Source organism: Pteronotus mesoamericanus, unplaced genomic scaffold (assembly GCF_021234165.1).
Source record: "Pteronotus mesoamericanus isolate MK-2021 breed Mesoamerican mustached bat unplaced genomic scaffold, CSHL_Meso_final contig_78, whole genome shotgun sequence".
In the NCBI taxonomy this organism is placed as follows: Eukaryota; Metazoa; Chordata; class Mammalia; order Chiroptera; family Mormoopidae; genus Pteronotus; species Pteronotus mesoamericanus.
The window spans coordinates 21,035,364-21,059,920 of NW_026555258.1; the positions used below are offsets into that span (position 1 = coordinate 21,035,364).

General features: G+C 40.6%; 1 protein-coding gene across 1 annotated transcript in view; it reads right to left on the bottom strand.

The window, feature by feature from the left end:
- The window catches only part of LOC129079117 (integrin beta-1-binding protein 1-like), a 120,194-nt gene extending 114,778 nt beyond the window's left edge, over positions 1-5,416 (bottom strand). The window contains 2 exon segments of the mRNA XM_054584083.1: positions 2,369-2,482; positions 5,299-5,416. Of these exon segments, the coding sequence (XP_054440058.1) occupies positions 2,369-2,482; positions 5,299-5,416 (232 nt within the window).
- Between the last annotated feature and the right edge of the window lie 19,141 nt (positions 5,417-24,557).

Below are 24,557 nucleotides of genomic sequence, written 5' to 3' on the forward strand. Positions count from 1 at the left end.
CACATGTAAGGCAGGCCCGCCATTTATTCATAGGTAGCAAGTAGAAGAGAGTGACTTCCAGATGTCAGGGTGAATTACGGTGACACTTTTACCCTTTGTTCACTTTCCGTGGCTCACTGGAGTTTAAGTTAAGTGGACTTTAGGGTTACCTCATTCACTTTTATCTAGGCTAATTCACAGAATTGGCAAGGATCTTAAAATGATTCCTGAAAAAAAAAATGCAGGTTAAAGTCATATCCTTGATGCAAATACAGGAGATCAATGATAACAACCTTCTCCTCCCTCGTCCCATTCCCTCCTCCTAGCCCTCCCCCGCCCCCACCCCCCACCCCCCCCAAAAGTCCTAGCTAATACTTTCCTTTTTCCTGGCAGGAATTCACCATAAGCCACATTATGAGGTAACAGAGAGTGTTTTCAAAACGGATGTTTGGAAATGTTTCCTGGTATTTCCATTGCTATCTGATACATTGCTGAAAATGATACAAATGTTACACCTATAAAAAATAATCTCTCATATCAACACACTTAAAAAACTTGAAATAGAAATTTTATCCTGTTTAAAAGTTTTAGACAATTTAAACCCATTTGTTGAAGCGTAAAAATATAACATGTACTGATTCCTATTTTAAGAACAATTGATGGATATCATGGAAACTGGAAATTTACTACCAAATTTCAATGATATCACGGAAACTGGAAATTTACTACCAAATATTAACAATAACAAGTACATAATCGGTGAAGAGAATAGGATATAAATGTTTTGACTTTTAGGTGTAGCCAATGTCATAGCCTTGAGTTTTTCTGTGTCTGTGAAGGGTCTTATTCTACTGTTGTAATGAAACAGAGTTTGAAATGAAAATGAATGCCTGGTAATGCCTTGCAATTGCTGTATTATAGAACCAACATTTTCAAAAACAGTGAGAGCAAATTAAATCATTCTGTTTCCACTAAAAGTTATTCTTATTTTGGGGAAAGAAAATAGTTGTTTGTTATTAATAAATGCAATCAAATTTATTTTAAATCAGTGTTAATTTTAGGTTTATCTCACTCTTTTGATGATTCTGTTACCATATGTTCTTTTTTAAATTGTTGTTCTATTACAGTTGTCTCCATTTCCCTGCCCCCCGGTACTCTCGCCCACCCTACCCACCCCTACCTCCCACATTCAGTTGTGCATCCCACATTGTCTTTGTCCCTGGGCCATTATACATGTTCCTTGATGACCCTTCACCCTCTTCCTGCCATTACCCCTCTCCCCCTCTCCTCTGGTCACTGTCAGTTTGTTTTTTATTTCAATGTCTCTGGTTCTATTTTGCTCGCTTGTTTGTTTTGTTGATTAGGTTCCACTTGTAAGTGAGATCATATGGTATTTGTCTTTCATTGCCTGGCTAATTTCACTGAGCACAATGCTCTCCAGTTCTATCCATGCTGTTGTGAAGGGTACTAGTTCCTTCTTTCTTTCTGCTACATAGTATACCATTGTGTAAATGTACCACAGTTTTTGGATCCGCTCCTTTACCCGATGGACACTTAGGCTGTTTCCAGCACTTGGCTATTATATAATGCATACACATACATATGTGCATACAATAAAAAGTACATGTATTTATATATAATTTTAAGAAATCACTAGAGTGGGGATACATTGCTCAAAGTCTCATGGATAAAATTGGAAGATTTTTATTTGACCTCTATTTTTCCCCTTTAATTTTTAAAAATATATTTGAATATATTTTATATAATTACTGATAATGAGAATTAAAGAATATTTATTTTCATTGTATAAGGAATTTAACATACTTATATATAACTTTTCCCATATGTCCTACATTTTATTGGTAATAATTTGTGACTTTGATCCAAATTATCATTTTCGTCATGTAGCTTCCCTTTTAAGGATTATTATTAACATCTGTATCAAGTTTTAAGCCATACTTATAATTATTTAAACAACTTTTTTTGTAGTTTCATTTGTACCACTGAAGCTTTTCTACCATGACTTCCACATTCTTGATTTTTAAAATTTTGCTTTATGTCTTGATTCAGTCTTCCAGTAATTTTTATCTGTCTACGCTTTTCTGAAGGCATACACAGATCACTTAATTTCTATGTCTTATAACCCTCAGTATAAATCTTTCAGTCTCATATAAATAAAGTAATTGTTTACTTGTATGATTCTTTGTCACATCTTTTCCTCTCAGAATGCTCTGGGTTTCACTCTGTTGTTTTCTGGAAGTTGGTAATAGAGAGAGGTCTGTTTTATCTCCATTGTATTTTTAGTATTTTCCCCTAATTTTACATTTCATGCTTCTCCTAGTGGCCTCTCCTGGGCTCACTTCTCTGGCTACAGTTATCTGCTGCTCACCTGGGACTAGAGGGTCTAAGATGGTCCGAGATGCTGTCATGTGTAGTCTGGGGCCCCGGTACTGGCTGTTACAGGGTCTTTCTCCATCCAGCTTCTCTGATGACCCAGGCCCCCCTACAGGGCGAAGGGGGTGTTCCAATAGGTGCGAACAAGATCTCAAGGCCTGGGCTCTAGAATTCACAATGTTACTTCTGCCACATTCTGTTGACCGAAACAAGTCACAAGACCATCCAAGTTCTATCTTCCTTTGGTAAAAGGTGTGATATTGTGACTAATAATAAGAAACGTATACAGTCTTTGACTTAACGTGGTTTGACTTAAAGGATTTTCTGATTTTACAGTGGTGCAAAAGCACTATGTATTCAGTACTTTGTATTTTGAATTTTGATCATTCCCTGGGCTAGCGATATGCGGTATGATACTCTTCTGATGCTGTGTAGAAGCAGTGAGCCACACGATCACAAGAGTAAACCACTGGTACTCTACAGTGTACTGTGTTGCCAGCATTTTTGGATATTGTGTTTTGAGTGCTTTAAGGTAGGCTAAACTATGGTGTTCTCTAGGCTAGGTGTATTAAATGCATTTTTGACTTAGGATATTTTCAACTTACAATGGATTTCTTGTGACGTAACTCCGTGGTAACTATGGGAGCATCTGTATTTGGTCTTCATTCCTATTCTAGGCACAGAACTTCTAAAACTCTTGGCATCTCCAAAATGATAGTTTCTTTTCATGCGCTACTGAGGTGACTGATGTCTGATGGCTCTTGAATAGCCTCAGGATTGGGGGTGGTTGTCAGGGGAACCAACCACATAATTAAAGGGTTGAAAATTCCAGCCTTAGCCCTGGAGCTCAGAGGTGAATGGGGTTTGACGCTGACTCAACCATCAATGGCCAATGATTTAATCAATTGTGTCCATATAATGAAGCCTCCATTAAAAGTCCTGCTTGGATTTGGAGAACTTCCATGTTGCTGGTCACATGGAGGTGCTGGGAGGGTGTGCTGCCCAGAGTAGGTATAGAGGCTCCGTGCCCCTCTCCCCAGGCCTTGCCCTACGCCCCTCTTCCTCCTGGCTGTTCCCGAGTTGTGCCCTTTTATAATAACTGGTAATCTAGTTAGTGAAATGTTTTCCTGACTTTTATGAGCCATTTTAATAAACTATGGAAGCCAAGGAGGTGGTTGTGGGAACCCCCTGATTTATAGCTGTTCAGTCAGAAGCACCGATGACAACCTTGACTTGTGATTAGCATCTGAAGTAGGAACAGTCTTGTGGGACTGAGCCTTTAACTTGTGGGATCTGATGCTATACCTTCAGGTAGGGAGTGTCAGAATTTAGTTGAATTGTAGGACACCCAGTTGGTGCCCACAGCAAGGTGGAGAATTGCTGAGTGTGGAGAAGAAAACCACATACATTTGGTGTCAGAAGTGAAGTATTGGTGTGAATGTAGTAGAGTATGGAAAAACAGTTTCCCTTAGAGAGCGCAGAGAGGAAATAGAGTTTTTCCTTTGGACGGCAAAGCAAAGTCACATTGCAAAGGGGTGTGGATGCCGGGAGGGAAAGAATTTGCAGCCATTAAATAACCTACCCCACCAACAAAGCCCAGTACAAATGTAACAAATAGAAGTTCATTTCTTTCCCTCTGCTTGAAGCTTCAGGGTACATGTTTCCTTCCATCTCCGAGGCCCTCTGAGCCCTTTCTCCAGGCAGCCAGAGTGGACGGATGTGCTGGGAAGGCACCCTGGCTTCTGAGGAACCCCGGCCCAGGAGGGGAGCTTCAGGTCTGCTCAGATTCCTTCGCCAGGAACTGTTCCTATGGCTGTACTCTAATGTGAGGGGACAGGTGCCTCCCAAGGATAATGGAAGGGAGACCATGAATTTTTGGTTGACAGTTAGCCATCTATGCCACATTCAACAGCTTTTTCTTTTTTTTATTTCCATTGGTTGACTCTGTTAGAGGGGCTCATTCAGAAATCCTTTACGATCTTTCTGAGAAACGAATTAGCATATTTGCCTTCTTATTTCTTAGAATAAATATAGGGGTGGGCAAAATACAGTTGTTCATATGGAAAATAATACAATAATCAACCGATAATGAAATAAGAATAAACTGCTTCGTGTGTGCACAGCTGTAAACCTACTTTTGCCCACCCCCACATTTCAGAAGAAGCATTTCATCTCTTCAAGGTGATTTTCTTGCTTGGACCTGCGTCACATTTTCAGGACCTAGAACCCCCCAAACGCCCCTGTTTGGGTGGCCTCCATCTCTCGCAGTGGCTTCTCGTTTCTGTCTCGAGCACTTCCTTCTTGAGCCCTCTCTCCCGGGCTCCAGGGGAAAGCCCAGCAGCAGAAGTAGCATTTTGATTGTAGCGTTTTCCTGTCCCAAGGTCTCTTTTGACCCCCTGCAAATTAGTTGGTCATGCAGGGATTGTCTGGGTCCCTCCACTTCCTCACTATTCTGTCTGAAGCGTGCCTTCAGTTCGTTGCCATCCGCCTCTATGAAATATACATTCCCTAACGTGTCGGGCATATGTATGGCATCCTTCCTATTTTCCAACACTGATGCCGTTTTTCCCTAATTTTATATCCATTGGTCATCCCATTCGACTGGGGGTGGAGGCCTGAGTGTTCAACGCCTGCACTTACATCACCCTCAGATGCAGAGGAATTACACAGTCTTACATTGAAATACTTGTGGAAATTATATGGCCTGTGATATCAGTTTCTTTAAAACACCTTGTAAACTTTCACTTTTGCAGAACTATCATAAATCTGTTTAATTCAACAGTATACAGTAAGTACTCCAGTATTCCATTTAGAAGTAAAGCGTGTTTCTGCTTGATTGAAACTGCACAGTTGGAAGTTGTTAAGAATATCGTTTGTTGCAGCCAAATTTCTCCGTATCTGATAATCAAAATAGCAAGCGCTCACACGTGTGTCCGTTTAGTGACTCGCTCCTGAGGCTGCGCAGCTGGGCCGGAAGTGGTGCTGAGCGCTGGGGGGCAGGCCTCGGGAGCCGCGCTTCTGCCCTCAGGCTGCTCACAGTCATCGCGGAGCAGCCGGTAATTGAATTAATTAGTGTGAGGATGGTTTGGAATATGAACCATTGTGTCCTCTTTGCCCTTCCCCGTTTTATGGGACCGTTCCTCAGTGGCTTTCACGCTGACTCTGGGGAAACAGGATTGAGCCTCTCTTGTTTTGTTTGTCAACCTTCAACACAGGCTTTTCAAACCTGCAAAGGCAGGCTCAAGGGAAGCAGGGGATAAACTTCATGCCCATGCGAAATTTTGAAAGAGCTCTCTATCTCATGTGGCAGGAGCATGGCTTAGGGGGAGGAGGAGAAATCACCCGCAGAACCAGGTGGCATGAGATGGAGGGACAGATATGGGCACCTGTGGGAAGGACGGCAGGGACCACTTGGAGATCCTCTGTAGCGTCTTCAGCCCCAGACCTTGCTGAGCTGTGAGAAGTACCATCTGACCTCTTCCCCATGGCTTGGTACAACTATACATCCCCCTCAAAACAAAGGCGCACACAGACCAACCAACCAACCAACCAACCAGCCACACTGAGGGCCAGGACGTCCTGAGAAGCACTTTATTCCTAGAAGAGGGAGCCTTGGGCTGGTGTTAGGACAACAGTGAGCAACAGGGAAACCCACTCCTTTTTTACAGGTAATTACAATGTGAGATTCTGAAACAGAGTTCTATGTAAATGGCTATTGAACAATGATAAAAGGAAAGGGTGCTGAGAGAGGACAGCAAGGTGGCGCTTCACTAACAGCAGTTTGACACCCTAAACCCATGTCCTGGGTAAGGCCAGCAAGAAGGTGACTCTGATTACATAGGTAGCATGTAGATGGTTGTGGGATCTTAATTAACATAGCTTTTATATTCACTATGAAGAAACCATCCAGCAAAAGACTCCTAAATGTATTTATATAAAAAGCTTTTTGGAGGCTTATGAATCAAATCATGCACAACCATGTGTTTAATAAAACCACCTTAATTCAAAAAATAATTTCATATAGTCAGTATCATCTTGGAGAAAGGTAATCCCCAAAGCCGAGGGTAGGGAAAAGATTATGAGCATTCTAAAACGGAGCATAAAATATATATGATATACATAATATATAAACATGTTTCTACTTGTAAGAAAAGTATAGTGTATGGGATTATGGGAGGATTTTCTTTCTTATTTTTCATGTTCAAATAATGGACATGTATTTTATAATTAGGAAAATATGTGATTATAATTGTCTTGAAAATAGAGATTTTCTGATAAAGTTTTTTTCTATAAGCTTTTTTGTATAAATTATCTTGGTATAGCTATCAAGATAACTAATGAAAACTTGAAATTAAGGTTGCTTTAAAAATTATTTTTGTAAGTTTTGTGTTAAGGAGGAGATTGTTTTATTTTTGTTTAAAAACATCTTTAAAAACTATAACTATACCTTGAAATTTTGGCATTTTCATCATGACTAATAGTTCCTAAATGCTATTGCTTTTGAGAGAAGAAAAAAAAAAGTGATTCTTTGTTCTTGAAACCAAAGACAAAGGATCATATGGCTCTGTTTCTTCTAACTTACTTCACTCAGTTTGACTTATTTTGATATCTATTCCCTGTCCTGTTTCAATAACCTGTTTGACATTGATCTCAACATTTCATTAGGAATTCATGGTGGAAAGAAATTACTCTGAACATTTGTACCTTGTTCTTACAGTAAATGAACTGTCATTTACATTTCATATCTTTTCCTGCTAACCTGTAACCTCCTGAAGACTTTGGTACTTTTCCACTATTAGCTCAAAGACATTTATCATCTACACCCTCCCCCCTTGATTTATACTCAATGATTGAGCCATGATTCTCAGAGTCATTACATAAAATTGTGTAAGTGCTTCAAGAACAAAAAATTTCTTTAAACTTCTTGATGACAAACTAGAGAAGTTGGTTTCCTAGCTTTTTCCTTTATAAAAAGAATGTGTTATTATAATGACACAGTTTTAGCTACTGTGGTTTGATCTTCTGGGGATGTGAAAAAATACAAATTTAGACTTTAGAAATGACATTTTATAGTGGAAAGAGCACTGGTGTTAGAAATGACAGACCTGACTTCTCATTCAACACTCAGGTAATTACCTGCTTAGTGTTCTTAGACAAGTGACTTCACTTCTCTGAGTCTCTATTTTCCATCTTAAAGTGGTGTTAAAACAAAACTATCTTTCAGAATTGTTAGGAGGATGAGAAATATACTGCGCACCTTGTGTGTAATAAAGGCTCAACACATGTTAGTAATAGTTTGTTCATGTCTTTGCTTTCTGCTCTGCCAATTCCTGTGTTGGGAGAATGGGTGGCACTTACTGAATGATGCATTATCAACTGTGGCTCGGAGTTTTGGAATTCAGGAAGGCAAGGTTTGGGATGCAGAAGCTCTTACTTGTATAGTGGCCTTGAAAACTCAATTACGTGCTTATTCACATATTTGCAGTGATTAAATCAAAGAGCTGCCATACTTAACATTTAACTACTTTGAAATACAACCAAAAGCCAGAAGATTGCCTGACCATGTTAACTGTGAAGCTCAGTGGTTTTTAAGTTCAGTATCTATTAACTGAGCACCTATTAAGTACCTGGATACAGAGTGAAAAGGACAGGCAAGGCCCCTGGTTGCATGGAAACAGCTTTTGAGTGGGGAGAGAGTTGTCACTTCCACCCACTATGGGACAATTCAAATGGGCTGCAATGCCCTAGAGTTCTCTGAATGGTTGGCTGAGGCATTATTGCATCTGTGCCATAATTCAATTTCTGCTTTTGCTCAGTCTTGACTCTTCCCTCTCCCTTCTTCCTACTCCCTGAGTATTGATTGCTAATAAATACCCCACATGCCAAACTCCTTCTTTGCATCTGCTTCTGGAGAACCCCAGCTGCAACTTGTCACTCTCTAAGGCTTCTGCACAGGGTTTTCTTGAAATATCCCTTCACTACTATTCTGGAGATTCCCTTTGATGTGTTATGTTGGATGCTCTATTTCCTGGATCTCATGCCTTCTCTTTCATTTACTCTCTTCTTTTGATGGGAGCATTCTCCACTAGTTTACCAATGAAAGGTACATGGAAAATAATTTTTTTAAGCCTATATGTTTGAAAATGGCTTTATTCCCATTACATTTAATTGATAGCTTCCTTGGGGGTAGTCTTTTGTGTAGGAAATAATTTTCCCTCAGAATTTTGAATGCATCGCTCAATTTTATTTTGGCTTCAAGATTTCTGTTTAGAACTGTAATGCCAATATAAGTCTTTAAGCTTTATACAAAAACTGTGTTTCTTGTCTGCAAACTTGTAGGATCTTCTTTATTCTCAATTGTTTTTGAAATTACACCTTCCTCCAGTTTAGGATTCTGCTAAGTCTCTTACTACTCATCCAGTTACTTTTAACCTTTCAAAATTTTGATGTACTTAGCTTCTTTCTGTTTTCTTTGCCCTTGTGTATTTCCATCTTAAAACACACAGTCAGACAGACAGGCAGACAAACAAGCAATACCAAAACATTATAGTGCTTAATGACACTTAAGTAGACTTTTGGAAAGGATGAAGAAGGGGTTAAACACGTGTTCAGCCTAACATTTTTAAGTAGAAGTAAAATTTGTTTTTTTCCAAGGGAAAGGGTATCTGGTGAAGCTGCTGTGTCTTTCTTCTCTCTCTCCTTTTTGTTTTTTTGCCTCTTTTTTCCATAAGCATGAATGCATAACTATGCTATGCCAGACCTTGTATTTATAAAGCCATTTTGGTGCTTTGACTCTACGTATCTGTGGCTTGGGTAAAAATAGCTCTGCTCTTTCCTGATGCCAGCCCATTGCTTGCTATGCTAAGAGCTAACCAAACTGCTGCTGACATGGAGAAGGAGTCACACTTACGCATTATAGTTAAGCTGGCGAATTTCGTTAGGACTTGGATCCAGGCATGTCCATCTTCGTTAAATGTAGAGAGCTTCAGGTCCCTGTAGGCAGTAGAAGTAGTGAAATAGACCCTTTTCACTGTGTTGAAAATTCCTACTCAGATCGCTTTTGGTGAGAGTGACTGACATGGTGAAAAGAGAACCCCCTTAGCTGATACTTATGAATAATTAGTCTTGAGCTGAGTGATAGAAAATGGACCCTAATGAATCAGCTGCCCAATTCTTTCTGTCCTTTGGAATAGACGTGATCTATATATAAGATGCAGCTATTTAGTATTATGTGCTAAATAATGTGAACTCATAGATCAAAATTCGTGTTCTATGTGTTATTATGAGGGGAATACTAGCAGAACAGAAGTCCCTCACTCCCTTTTCAACATTTTAGCTGCTGTGCTTAATAGCTTTATGACTTTGGGTAAGCTACTGTATCTCTTTTAAGATTTATATCTCTTATTTTTAATTTGGATAAAATATTAATTTATTCAAACTGTTGTTAATGAAAAAAGGTACATAAAGCCATGAGTACACATAGTGTCCATGTATGGTAGGAGGTGTTCAGTCAGGGTAGTTTTCTTCCCTTTTGTCATCTATATTGACCAAGAAAATTACGATTTTTATGTCCAATAAAATTTGGGTTCCACACTATTGACACTCCACTCAAAGAATCTATAAGATAAGGAGGCTCCACCTCTATTAAATGAATTGTGAATTCAGTTAATGGGTCTTAATCCCTTCCATACACACTCAATCCTCAAATTAAGGCCACTCAATTTAAGATGGCATGAGGACCTCAGAATCAGGGAAGATTTCATAACTAGAATTAACTGCAGCAAAGAAAATTTGGGTCTGTAAATAAGAACTGACAGCTAAAGCAAAGATTAATCTTAATGGCATGCATTAACAATAAGCAATTTGAGATCAGCAGTGGAGCATTCTCCCTGAGAGCTGGCGTTACACAGTATGGGTCTTGACCTGAGAATTCACATGGGCAAGCACACTCATTCAGTATACCTTGTCTATCCCAAAGACATTAGCATACCCAGAGACCCGCAAGATCAGAGAAAGTGGCCTATTTATTCACATCAAATCATCTTAAGTAAGTACCATTTCCATTTAACATAATTGTCATTCGACAATAGACTCACTTTGTGTAACTTAGAAGCGACAAGGAAATTGGATGGAATGTCACATGATTGACTTTAGAAAAACGAGGCAGTGACCAGAAATCTTAACGTTAAACCCTAATATATATAAAGGTTTGGAGGTTTTGTGGCCAACTACACAATGATGGCAAAAGGAACCCAGTTTGGTTCTTGGGGATTTTTACCAGACTTCCTTCGCAGGATCTGAGTGTGGGATGAGATCCTGGACTGAAGGATAGTACACTGTGGTCACCAGCAACTCTTTACAATTGTGGGTGGTACAGGACTAAAGGGCAGAGGAACCATGAGGTGCCTGCATGTTGTCTGCTTCAGAGCTGTTCACACTAATGTTGGCTCTCTGGTCTGGCCAGACAAAACATAACCTTTTTATGCCTTATTTGAGGAGACCCAATTACAACTGTATTCGTCCTTCCCAATGAGAATGTTATCAGGAGTTGCTACAGGGGTAAAGGGAGACTAAGAGTGCTAGCAACCCAGGGAACTCAGGCTTTTCAATACTTGAGCCAAAGAATCAGTTCTGTCCAAACATTGTGAAGGGAAGAATTGGTCAACTGTGCAATAATTTTCAAAGAAACAGAAAAAGAAGGGGCTTACATTCCATCTGATGAAAGTGGGCTTGATGGAGGCTGAGCTGTAAGGAGGAGACACAGACCCTCCTGCCCTGACCCCTCACACACTTCCTTGGACTAGTTTTGCCCTTTTTGGAAGCCTAACCTTCCAAACATTTAATAGTGATCCTTTGGCCATGTGTCTGAGTTTCTTCAAGTTTTCGGCTTGGTAGCTCTTTATCACACATGTGATCTGGGGAGATGGGTTTGACTAGTTCCTAGAGAACCAAGTACTTGCTCCAGTTGCTGTGGTCCTGCCTATCCTGTTGTTGACTACCCTTGCCTGGTGGCAGGCCATGGTGAACCTGAAAGCTATCAAACTACCCAAAATAAAATCACCATACTTTCTGAAAATGTGGACTTCAAAGACCAAGTTTATTGGTAAATTCCTCCTAATGGACCCCATAGAAGCAAAGATAAGGGGGTCTCCTTTTTCACACAGTCTTCCCAAGGGAGGAAGCCTGCTGAAGATAGTGCCTGCTTGTAGGAGTTGTTGGGAGCCCCCAGAACCACCTTCTGTCCCCTCTGTCAGAGGGAGGTGTGGGAAACAGTTTTGGGTTGGTTGGTGATGATACAGTGGTTCACACTGTTCCCCCCTGAAGTGCTGCGCTATGTTCCAAAGCAAAAGCTTCATGATGACCACACATCTTTTATGCAAACATTGTTCATCCACTTGTGATATCCAGGGGTCTAAATTTCTTTTCTGTGTCAATACTGAGGTTCAAAATAATGCAAGAGAGCAAAAGTATTTCAGAGGCCCAAAGAGCTTTATCAAGGGATATCCTATCTTTGATAATTTTACAATTTGGGGGGCATTTATCTTTTCTCCAGCTACCATTGTTTCCTGTAGCCTAACATCCAGCTTCTGTTGGATTTAAGAAACCATAAGCATAAAACCAAAAGCCACTGGAGCAGACAAATTTGTCAAAGATAACTCATGTGTTAAGGATGTATTTTGGTTTCCCAACCAGCACTTAGAAGAGCTTTGCAATGCCAGCCCATCAGGCAGGTGCTGGGCACCTGGGCCTGGCCCACTGTACCTGAGCACATCAAACCTCAAGTGATGCGTACCGCTGGTCCCAATGGCGGGCCCTGCAGGAAGCACAGCGGTGATGCTCCTTCCCCTATTTGATATTTCAGAACCTTAGTCTTTTAGTGTATAAAATGGGTGAAATAATGATACCTTGTTTTGAAGTAGGTACCTATTGGGATGTTGTGAGGATCAAGATCACATATTTAATTTCCCAACACAGGATCTAATTAATTCCATTCTGTTGCTTCTCTCCCTTTCCTGTGTCTAAATTAGAACCAATCCCAATTCACTGTGCAATCAGCCTCCCTATCTGCAAGCTTCTGATCCTCCCCATTTGGGAGAAAACATGGAAAGTCTTTTCTCTCCCCCCCCCCCCATAGAACTGGAGTTCTTTATGACCTGGTCTGGGCGACCGCACCAACCTTGTCTCCCATCTCACTGTCCCTGCACATGCCCCTGCCCCCCCACCCCAAACACCACTGCATTCATCACACCTCCCTCTGGGCCATCCCGGACCGCGGGACTCTTACCACTTTGTGAATCACACTGCAGTGTCAAGTGTCATGTCTGGTTCTTCTTCTCTTCTAGACTAACTCCTTCGGGGAGAGAGAGGGACCACGTCTTCTTTATATTTGATATCTAGTGCTTAGGTAGTAACCAATAAACTTTTGGTTAATAAAACATTAAACCAGACTCCAGGGGGTTGTGAAGATGGCCTGCGTATTTTAGAGGGCTCCTCTGGTTTCTTTGAAGACTTCCCACCAAATAAATACATATGATTTCATTTTAGAAGGGAGGATAATTGATTTTTCTCTGTGAAGAGGAAGACACTTAGTTTTGTTTTGTTTTTTTCCTTAATGGTGTGTGGTGAAGGACATAAATTACATAGGAAACAGAACATGGAGACATAAACCTGCTTAATCCAATTACATATTTTAACCGACAGACAGGGTCCCCAGAGAGGGGAGGATGATACATGGGGCAGAGAGCACTGCAGGGGATCTAGGAAGCCGTGTTCTTCACTTTTCTTTGGAACTAGAGAAGAAGCAAAGAGAGGAGAAGGAATATAGCAGCTGTCATAAGAAGTGAGAATCAATATTATTTGTTATGCAATATAAAATAAATCTTGAAGAGGATGTTCAGTCTTTGGAATGTTAAACAGTGGATACATAAATAATTTTCTGAAGACAGAGGAAAGGAAGCCAAAAAAAGAAAGCACACAAACAAAACAAAACAAAACAAAATGTGGAAAACAAAAGCTAGGCTTTAAGAAAGGAGAGACTGTCTAATTGCAGCCATTTGACTGAGAAAAAAATCATGCTCGTAGCCTTATGCAGACAACACACAACTTCTAATTCCAAGGAGAAAGTCCCCAAAGAAGGCCCCTGGGGTAGGGAGACAAGAACAGCAGGGACACTGACAGTAATGACCTCTGGACCAAGCTCTTTGACTTCATATACTTGACCTTACTTTGTTATTTATGTTTTGCAAATAAACTGAGGCTCTAGTATTAACTGTTTCAAGGTCAAGGTTTTTGTTTAGCTGACTAATGGTACAGGTGAGATTTGAACCCATGTCTCTCTGACTCACAGTCCATACCTCCTCGGTCGCACCGTGCTCCTTCAGGCTGTGGAATGTGATTTGTAAAACCCCATTTCTGTGATTCTAGAATCCAGGCTGTTTGTACCATTGGTTTTGAACTCCAGGACAGGGCCTCATAGTTATCCCAATTAAGTGTTCATTATTCACACCTATTGCAGTCAAAGCTCTCTCTTTCATATCGTCTTGCCCTTCTTTCCTGCAGCTGAAATCTCTTGCTCTTACCTGGACTCAGGCTGATGGGGTGACCACCACTTGGAACCTTGCTTGTGACCATGGCAAGGGACAGAGAGTGGTTCTGGAGCATCTCACTCTAACATAATTACATACTCTAGTCCGGAAGTGATACTGCTTGCAACTCATTTCCTAGATACAGCGAGACACCTGGAAAGCCAAGGAAAGATTTGGTGAACAGTATCAGTGAGTACCACAGCATTTGTTTTTAACATACCGTATACTTTATGCATTTGTCATGTTTATTATCTGTCTCCCTGATTCGACTGTCTATTCCATGAGGGCAGAGGTCTTTGTTTTGTTCATAGATATGGATCTTCAGTACCCAGTGCTTGGCAAACCATGCAACAGATGGTTGAATGCGTTGAATCAATATTGTTGGTTTTAACTTCAGTCCCAAGTGGTCTTGGGCAAGTCTTTCATACTCTCTTAGCTTCCAAGCTTCCCTTTAGAAAATGAGGATAAAGGGATGATCTCTCACAGGATTGTGATGAGAATTAATGAGATAAGCAGGCAAAGAGGCTGGAATAAGACCTAGTCCATGAAGAGGTCTGGATAAATACTAGTTTCTTTTCACCTCCAGGGGCTAAATTAGCTCTCTGACTTTCAATTCAATTCTTAAACAAATTTATGTAAAAAAAAGTTGAAAAGAGCTATGCAGTTTGAATACTTCTGTAAACTTTTCTGTTTCTTCCCAGTGTACAGAATAATACTGATGTTCCTCCCAAGTTATTTTCTTTTACATTTGCTGGAAAACTCTGTAAACGGAGCAAGCTTTATAACTGGGAGTGGGAGTGAGGCTGGGTACACGACCGGCCAAGCCTTTCAAATACTGTAACAAATGATGTGTGGGCACAGCTGGGGAAAAACGCACACATTCTTCACGGGTCTGGCGAAATCATGTTTGGCCCCCAGGTGCACCAGACCTGTTAACAACACTTAGACAGATTTATCAGCTGTAAACTTTGCACCAAGCAGAAAGAGAACACTTATTTTTTTTTCTCCTTCTAAACATAAAACAGAAAGATTTGTCAGCAACAGGGGAAATTCAAACGAATTAAGTAGAGAGCTTGATTCTCTCGGCCCCGCAGTGGCCTGGTTGTGGCACATGGACTGTAGGCACGAAATTCTCAGAACCTGGAGCGTTTCCGGGGACAAGCAGGGCGAGTACTTCAGTGAGGCCTGGGATCTGTAGTTACAAAAGCCTGGTCTGAGTGAAAAAAAAAAAGGGGACAGCACGTTCTTAATTAACACCATGAGGAAGAGGGAGAAAAGAAAGAAAGCTCATTAAAAAGAAAAGTTATGCAAAACTTTCCAGAACTTTTTGTGGTTCTCTTCACTATGTATTTTTATGAGAGCATGTGCTTGAAAAAATGTATTGTTTGAAAAACTAGATGGAGTCAGTTTTGAAACGCCCAGAGAGAACTGATTGCAATGAGTCAGAATGCCATCAGCCTCATGTTTGTGAAACACCGTTAATGCTACAGAGGAAAGAGAATGGGGTTTGGACTCAAGAAGGGAGTCCACGCGCCACAATTTACTGGCTGTGTAACTCTGGGTAAACCACTAACTCTATAAACTTTAGTTTCCTCATTTGTTATAGGGAGATTTTAAAATCCAATTCAGGTGGCTATTCTGAGAATTTCATGAGCTAATATTTGTGAAATGGTGTTACCGAGTTTAAAGTGCAATGGTGCTATTTATAATTTTTCTGGAGAATTATGAACAGTTCAAAAAACACTTTCCTATTTTTCCTAGGGGCGGTAGTAAGGACACCTTATCCTCTTCTCCCTTTTACTTATAAAGCCCCCCATGTTCTTATTAAGCCAGTTAGTATACATGCACGATTATATATTAATGTATGGCTAGTAGTATCTGTACACACTAATATATTAGTAATGATTAGTACACTTACTAATTATCAATTAGTATATATTTGTATATGTACTCTGTATACATACGTGTGTGTATACACACACACACGCACACACACATATCGGGGAGAGAGAGAGAGAAAGAGAGGGAGAATATCCCCTCTTTAGCATTTTCATGGTCACTTACAGTCCCTTTCCTAGACCACTGCAGTCGTCACAGACTGGCGTTTTGCTGTCTTGCTAATTCAAAACAATCTACATCAAAAGCATACCTGACCATGCCGCCTCACCCTTTGGAGCCTCTAACCCCACATACATTTCCAAGTCCTTAGTTTAGTTCAGTTGTTCTTCACCCGATTTTACCCCCTAGGTGACACTTGACAATGTCTGAGACGTTTTTGGTTGTCACACTGGGGAGAGTGTGTGTGTGCTACTGGCATCTAGTGGGTCGAAACCAGGGACTCTGCTAAACATCCTACAATCCACAGGACAGCTCCGCCCCTCCCCCCTTTCCCAGCAAACAGTCATCCTGCCAAAATATCAATAGTGACAAAGTTGAGAAACCTGGATTCAGCCCATGGATCTTCCTGATAAGGTTCTACTTTCATCAAGCTCCAGCTTCTTCACTGCTCCCCCACGCTGGCTTCCAGCCATTGTGAATTACTCTCATAACTCCAACTCTTCCCAGCAGTTCCAACTGCGGGGCATCTCTGGGTCTTTGTCTTGGCTGGCCTTCCTGCTTTGAAAGTGCTTCCCTTGCCTTCTTCAGTGGGTGAACTCCGTTTTCTCATTCTTTTGTGTGTCCCCTTGCACCTCATGTCCTTTAGGAAGCCTTTCACACACCCTAGGCCCCTTCTCTGTGGGCCCACAGCCCCCCGGCCTCCCCCTCTCATTTGATTTATCACTCCGTAATGAGATGAATCTTATTCTACCATGACATTTTTCAGAGCTCAGTGTCCCACCCATGAGCGAGATCAGAAGGGGCTAGGACCATTCCTCCTCCATCTCTGTAGCCTCAGAGCATAGCACCGGCTGCACTCATAATCTGAGCAAGTATGTGTGCATTGGAACAGAGACTGTGTGACCACCTGTAGTCGAAGCTACAGGGTTCTTCTGCAATGCAGTGAGGGCGAACCGCATGAGCAAAGATCCTGGTCCATCCTGTGACTACCACGTACCTCAAATGGTCATCCTATTTGACAAATGGTGGTCAAAACTTACTGATTGTACTGTGTGCCAGGAGCTTGCAAGAAGTTTCTATTGAATTCTCACTCTACTGAATCCTTACTCGTATACATACCTCCTCTCATTATTTCCATTTAACAGATGTGAAAAGTGAGGCTTGCAAGTCAAGAAATCAAGTCACGCAAGTGATGGAGGTAGGGTTCAATCCAGGCATTCAGACTTCAGGGACCGCCTCTCAACGGCTGTGCAGTTTCACGCCACTACTAGTCATTGTTCTGATTTGTGGTCTCCTGGGACCACCAACACAGTGTTAGTGGGTCTGCATTTTAGTGATGAAGAAATGGAGCTTGTAGGAGACAGTCATCAGTGACAAATTCATGTCATAGCCAGACCAGAAATTGGTTTGATGTCTTTCTATACAACTGTGTCTCAGGAACCCAATTATGCTCTCTCATTTAAGTCTGTATTTGCCAAAATTTGCCCATCTGCTGGGACAAAGAAGCCTGCATTCGCAGGTGTGACATGAGAACAGACGCTAGGAGTCTTAGCGCCCCCCTTGGAGACCTGCTGCAAATAGATCATTGGCAATTTCTTAAGCCCCTAGAAATCTGTACCAGATCTGGGGCAGCTTTGATTCTTGTCTGGGACAAGTTCTACATCCTGGGAGGTCTCCATGCTGAATCCCATTTGCTACAGATCTCTAAAAGCTTCCAGGCTACTTAACTCTTCCCAAACTTTTTGGGATAAAAATATATTTCTAATCAGTGGGTCTGGGTGCATTCTTTGCCCCTAAAGAATCCCTTTCCCTTCAGCTTTGGAGCAGGCCTGTATATAACACAGACCAAAAAATGTGACACTCTGTTTCCAGGCTGAGTGGGCTGGAAGCACAGTGTGGGCGGAGAGGGTTCCCATGCAATGCTGAAGAGAAGGCTTTGCTTTTCCAGGGTGGTCCAGTGGTCTTGGATTGCAGTTGGCTACATTTGCTAGGATCCTTTGGGAAATCTCACAGCAAGTTTATTGCAGAAATTCTCACTTTTGCTTTCTTTCCTCTAGGGGATATCTTTTCCAGGACCCACAGCCTACTTCAAATGTCATTTGCTCTTCCTTACTTGCTTTAGTTCTTTTCATTCATTCTACTAGTACTCACTCAGGGACTCTTCGATGCCAGGCATCCTGGTAGGTGCTGGGAATACAGGACTGCTCACAGTCTGGTGGGAAAGCCGTAGCAAGTCAGCTGATGGTGATTTGGCCTATACTAGAAACTCAGAGATCTAGGAATGCACATAAGACAAACTCAAAATGAGCCCTGGGAATCAGAGATTACTTCCTGGATGATGATGGCCAAACTGATTCATGACGAATCGAGAAAATCCAGGCACAGGGCATCAAAAGAAATGGGAGACAAGAATTCCAGGCAACAGACATGGAATATACATAGTTCCTGGGGCAAGAAAAGAGTCCCTGGGACATTTGGCGAGTGCCCGCAGTTTACTCTGTCTGGCAGGTAGAGAACGCTTGCGGGACTGGTGATGGCGGATGGAGAAAGAAGTTGGTGAAAGAAGAAGTTAGAGAGGTTGTCATAAATCATGTCCTGCTGGACTTTGCTGGTCTTGCTGAGGACTTTGGACTTCATCTTGAGGGCAAACAATGCAGACTGTAATCAAGAACATGACATGGTCACAATTGCTTTTTATTAAGTTCAGTTAGGAGAGAATTCCATGGAAAGGCCTAGGGTTTTTGTGATTGAGTTTTTCCTAGAACAGTAACTTGTTCCTTCCTTTCTCATCTAGCCAGCTCCAGAGGACACTAGGGAGCCTTTCTGGCCAGGTTGATGACAGAGAGTTGGGGCAAAGCCTGGGCAGTCCCAAGAGATCCAGAAGCAAGGAGTGGACAAATATTAAGCCTGGGGTGCGGGAGGAATGCAAGACGGAGGAAGAGAGAGAGTGGGGGAAGCAGCAGGAAAGAAGACTGAGCGCCAGCGGACTTCATTCCCTGGAGGAAGGTGGGGCTACAAGCAAGATAGTAGAACCAGGGATGAAGTTCAGGGATTCAAGATAAAGTTGAAGCGTAAGGTTCCAGATGGATTACCCAAAGGAAAAGGGGTGAGTCAAACGCCCCCAGTGCCAGATGCTGACATAGGCACTGCACAAGCATCCGTCTTACCATCAGTGCCAGGAAGTAGGTGCCCTTGTCTTCATCTGCCAGCTGAGCAGAGGGAGGCCCAGAGAGGTGAAGCGACTTACTCAAGGTTGCACAGCTAGTAAGAACAGAGTCAGCAGAATCTGGATTTTAACTCGGTATCCTCTAGCTTTACATTCAGTTTCACCCAGTGTTAGAGTTGGCACTCAGCCCCAGATCTCTCATGATAATCCATTGCATTCTGATGCCCCTCTAATTTTCTTCTCTAAAAGAAAAAATAGGAGCCACTTCCCGACATTTAACTCCATCTCGCAATACTTTACGTCAAGAACTCTGTGGCTCCAGGTCTTCTATGAGAAACATTACGTCACACCAGAGTGCACTGCCTGCCTGGCCTGCTCAAATCTCCCCAACCTGTTCAGACCAGTGTTTCGCTGCCCAGGTGATCAACACAGGTGCTCGCCTCCTGTTCCATCACAGAGTGATGCCTCCCTTGCCATCGGAGCTCAGTGTCCACTCATGTTAATGCCTTCAGAGGAGTATTGACACTCACATGACCCTTGGGTTTCAAAACAAAACCCATCATTCCAGTCCTGACGTTCTTTTAACCTCACCTAATCTTCTCTGAAGGACCACTCCCAGACAGCTCCCTTGGGTAACTAGTTGCTGGGAGGAAACCACTCCACTTATCTCAAATACAGAGCCAGTGTGGGGCTCTGTATGGAAAGAGCTGCAGCTTTGAGACCATCAGACCTGGATCTCCAGCTCAGCCACTTACTAGCTGTGTGAATTGGGCAAATCCCTTAACTTCACTGAGGCTCATTGTCCTCATCTGTGTTTGGAAAACATAATGCACACTTCCCAGGACTGTTTTGACAATTTCTTGAACAGAGCTTGCCACAATGTCTGGCACATAGCAGGGTCTTATAAATAAATAGTATTCAGTATAACCGTTATTGTTCTGAGCACCCCTCCCTGCAGACCTAAGCAGTTTTTATACTGTGTGCATGAGGGAGTGGAGTCCTGGTCTCTTTCCTCCAAGATGTGTGTGCGTCAGTCCTAGGCTTAAGTGAAACGCTGTAGCTTGTGAACAGAGTGTATGATTTTGTGACTTTTTTACAAGAAAATCTTATTTGTGTATTTACTCTTCAAGGTAGTGATAAGGATTAAGAAGGTCAACTGAACAATGAAACTGTCTTTATAAACTGTAAAGAAGTGTGCTGTTTCTGTTTATTTTATGATTTCTCTTTTTAAAATCAAATTTCTTTCAGTATAATTAACATACAATACGATGCTTACATTTTCAGTGTATACTTTGATGAGTTTTGACAAATGTATACACAAGGGTGACCGCCGCTTCCATATGACACAGAACATCGCCATCACTTCAGAAACTTCTCTTACTGCTCTTCGCCGTTGATTCCCCGATACTTGCTGCCTCAAACACTTACCAGATTTCTATTTCTATTGATCAAGGTCATCATATAAATGGAGTCATATGGGACGTACTTGTTCATGTCTGGCTTCTTTCACTCAACATAATGTTTGAGATTCATTCATGTTGTTGTGTCTATCAGGAATTTACTTCTTTTCATTGCTGAGTAGTAATCCACTGTTTGCATACATCATATACCACAGTTTGGTTATCTATTTACCAGTTGATAAACATTTGGATTTTTCCCATTTAGGGCTATGATAAATAAAGCGACCTTAAATAGTCACATAAAATCTTTTGTAAATAAGTGTTTTTATTTCTCTTAGGCAAATACCTGTGATTAAAAGTGCTGAGGAAATGTTAAGTTTATGATTAACTTTAGAAGAAACCACCAAATGGCTTTCCGAAGTAGCTACACCATTATGTGACCTAAGGGGCAATGTCTGAGTGCCCCCAGCCCCATCTTCATCAATGGGTGGCATTGTCAGTCTTTTCATCCTAGTTATTCTTTGTAGGTATAAAATGGGATCTGACTGTGGTTATAATTTGTATTTCCATGAGGATTAACAATGTATACTACCTTTTTATGTACTTATGGTCATTTGAATATCTTTTATTAAGTATCTGTTCAAATTTTTGATGCATTTGTTTCTTTTATTTTTTCCTTTCTTAATATCCCACTGTAAGGGTTCTTTTTATATTGTAGTTATTTGCAATATGTCTGTGTTGTGAATATTTTCTTTCTGCCAGTAGCTGACCTTTTTATTAAGTGCCTCTTAAAGAGCAGAACATTAATTCTGATGAAGATAAATCTGTCATTATTTTTCTTTTCTGATCTATACTTATTGTGTATTGTTTAAGAAATCTTTGCCTACCCATAGGTTATGAAGATTTTCTCCTATGTTTTCTTCTAAAATTTTAACAATTTTACCTTTAATATTTATGTCTGTGATTTCATTTTAAATTTTTAAATTTGTATATATCATAAAGAAGGAGTTGAGATTCTGTTGTTTGTTTGTTTTCTGCACTTAGTTGTCCAGATGTTTCAGAACCTTATGTTGAAAAGATTTTTCATTCCCACTGAATAATGTTGGTTCATTTGTCAAAAATCAACTGGCCAAATATGTGTGAGCCTATATCTGGACTGAATTTTTTCTCATTGACCTATATCTATGCACTTAGCCAATAGAAAGTTGTCTTGCTTAAGTTTATGGTAAATCTTTGCATTAAGTAATTCAACTCACCCAGTTTTTGTTCTTTTTCAATGCTGCTTTTGCTGTTCATGGCCCTTTGCATTTCCGTATGTTTTTTAATCATCTTTTCTGCTAGAATTCAGTTGGTGTTGCATTCAATCTATGGATCCATTTCTAAAGAATTAAAACATTGTGTTTTCTGATCCATAAACTTATATATTCATTTAGATTTTTAAAAATGTCTCTCAGAATTTTTTTAGCTTTTAATGTAGAGGTCTTGAACATCTTTTATTAATTTATTTTTAATAATTTAATTTTTTTGATGCTATTTCAAATAGTATTTTTAAATTTAATTTTCTAATTCTTGCATGCTACTTTTAAGGTTTACAGTAGGAGAGCTAGTCTGGTACCAGGTACTCTATCAAAACAAGAAATAAGGTTCCATTTTTAATAGTAACTATGGGAAAGTTGAAGTATATTTTTATGATCTGATATTTTTCTCCTTTTAAAAATGTTTTATGGACTCTGTGCAAAATAGACATCATTTTTTTTTTTTTTTGGTCTCTGTTAAATTCCAAAGCATTAAACAGATGAGCAGATTGTGTGTGTGCATGCTGGATTTGGATTTCATAAATTTTTTTCTGAAGAAATTTAGCACTATCATTTTTTTTTTGGCATCAGTAAACTAAGAATAATTTGTGAGCCTAGCATGTATAATACTGTCTATGTTTGGTTCATTCACAAGCCAGGGAAGCATCTGAACTTTCCCTATGACCAGTTTTGAGGTGCTGCTGAATATTAGTGAATGACCAAGCTTAAATTAGAAAGCACAGAAAAGGGTAAATATTGACTTGTTCAACAAAGTTGTTGCATTTGCATTCAAGGCACTTTTGGAGGCTTGAAGAAGCCACTTTACAAGCAAAATGAATCAGACTGAAAATAACTTATTTCCATAAATTCTCAGACAGGAGGATTGCAAGTTATTAATAATGACATATTTTTGTATCCTACTTTCTACTTTTTAAAGCATTTTCAGATTCCTCATTAAACATAGGTTCCTATGCTCATATTTATTCTGCTCCCTCTGCCTGGAATACCACTCTCTTCTTTCTCAGAACTTTTATTCATTCTTCAACAATAATCTCAGTGTGTTCCCCACCTCCCCACCTCCACCACTTTAGTAAAACTGCTATCAGAAAATCCCCACCTTCTTGATGATAATTTTTCATTCAATTCCATTCAGCAAGTATTCCTTGAGCATCAATAAAACTTCTTAGGCTTTCTCAAATACCATAAATAGCATTTGTAGGGTTTTTTTTATTTTCACTCTTCTCTAAATTTAATCCCATTAATATTTAAGATTTGTTTTAGATTATCTTCTTTCACCACATTCAAGGGAGGAGAATCGAGTCATTCAGGGGCCGCACTGTGGGTAGGAGAAGAAGGGTTTCAAGGTCAAAGGTCCTGGGACTTGGTCCTGACTTTGTCACAACCAACTCTGTGACCAGCCTAGCACTTGCCACACAGAAGGTATTTATTGATGAGTGAATAAACTTCAACCAGTCACTTAACTTCTGTTGTCCTGTTTCTGCCTCTTAGAATAAAGGAGTTGGAGTTGATCTCTAATTCCATGTCAGCTTTATATCGTTCATGAAATTTTATGATCCTTCAGCACCAAAATCAATCACTATAATGAATAAAAAATAGTAAAACCTATTTTTTAGATTAATTTGGGAAAGGAGAATGGAAATGAATGCCTACTGTAGGACAGATATTTTTGCTATATTTGGAGGTGTTTCCATATAATAAATCATAATGGTCTTGTCTTCTCATTCCTATGGGTTCTGTTAGGTTTTGATTCATCCTTCTAATTTCTCTAAGTCGGGTTTCAAATTAAGTGAAGGTTAAGAACTGCTCTTGTGGAGAGAGAGCAAGGGAGGGGGCTGCTCTGTGAGGAGAAACGAATGCTTCTGACTGGCTGCACTCAATATTTACATGCAAATGCATATTTCTAATGTACTTGAAGCTGATCTAAGTAAATATACCATTTCCTTGAAGTTCATTGATAGATTACCTAGTATAAACTTTTAGCATAACTTCTATCACAAAATTCAAATAGGTAGGTTTGAGCGATCTTTTACTACATATGTCAGGACTGAAGGGGTAGACTAAGATGTTTGATAGCACATTTTTGAGGACATGATAATCTTAGGATACAGCCTGTTCCATGAAAGATGGCCCTTGCCCATGGCTGCCGACAAGGAGCCCACCTTACTGTGAGGCCACCGTTCTTCCTTGCCATTGCTTGAGAGATTTATACCTTGGCTTATGCTTCTTCCACAGGGAAACTGGTCAGATTTGATCATGTCAAATGGCATAAGCATAAAGCTCCTTGCACCCTTTGAGTCCCGGGGTCTAGCGTCGATGTCTAGTTCCATGTAACTCTGGATTGCCCAATGCAAGAGCTTGCTCCACCTGCCATAATAAAATATCAAAGACCTGGTGGCTTAAACAACAGAAATTTATTTTCTCACAGTTCTTGAGGGTAGAAATCCATGATCAATGTTCACTGTGTTGGGTTTCTCCCAAAGCCTTTCCCCTTAGCCTGCAGGTGGCTTTCTTCTTGCCATGTTTTCACATGGTTTTTCCTCTGTGTGTGGGTATCCCTGGTGACTCTCCCTTTTCTTAGAAGGACACGAGTTATATTGGATTAAGTCCCCACACTCATGACTTTATTTAATTTTAATTATCTCCCTAAAGTCCCTGTCTC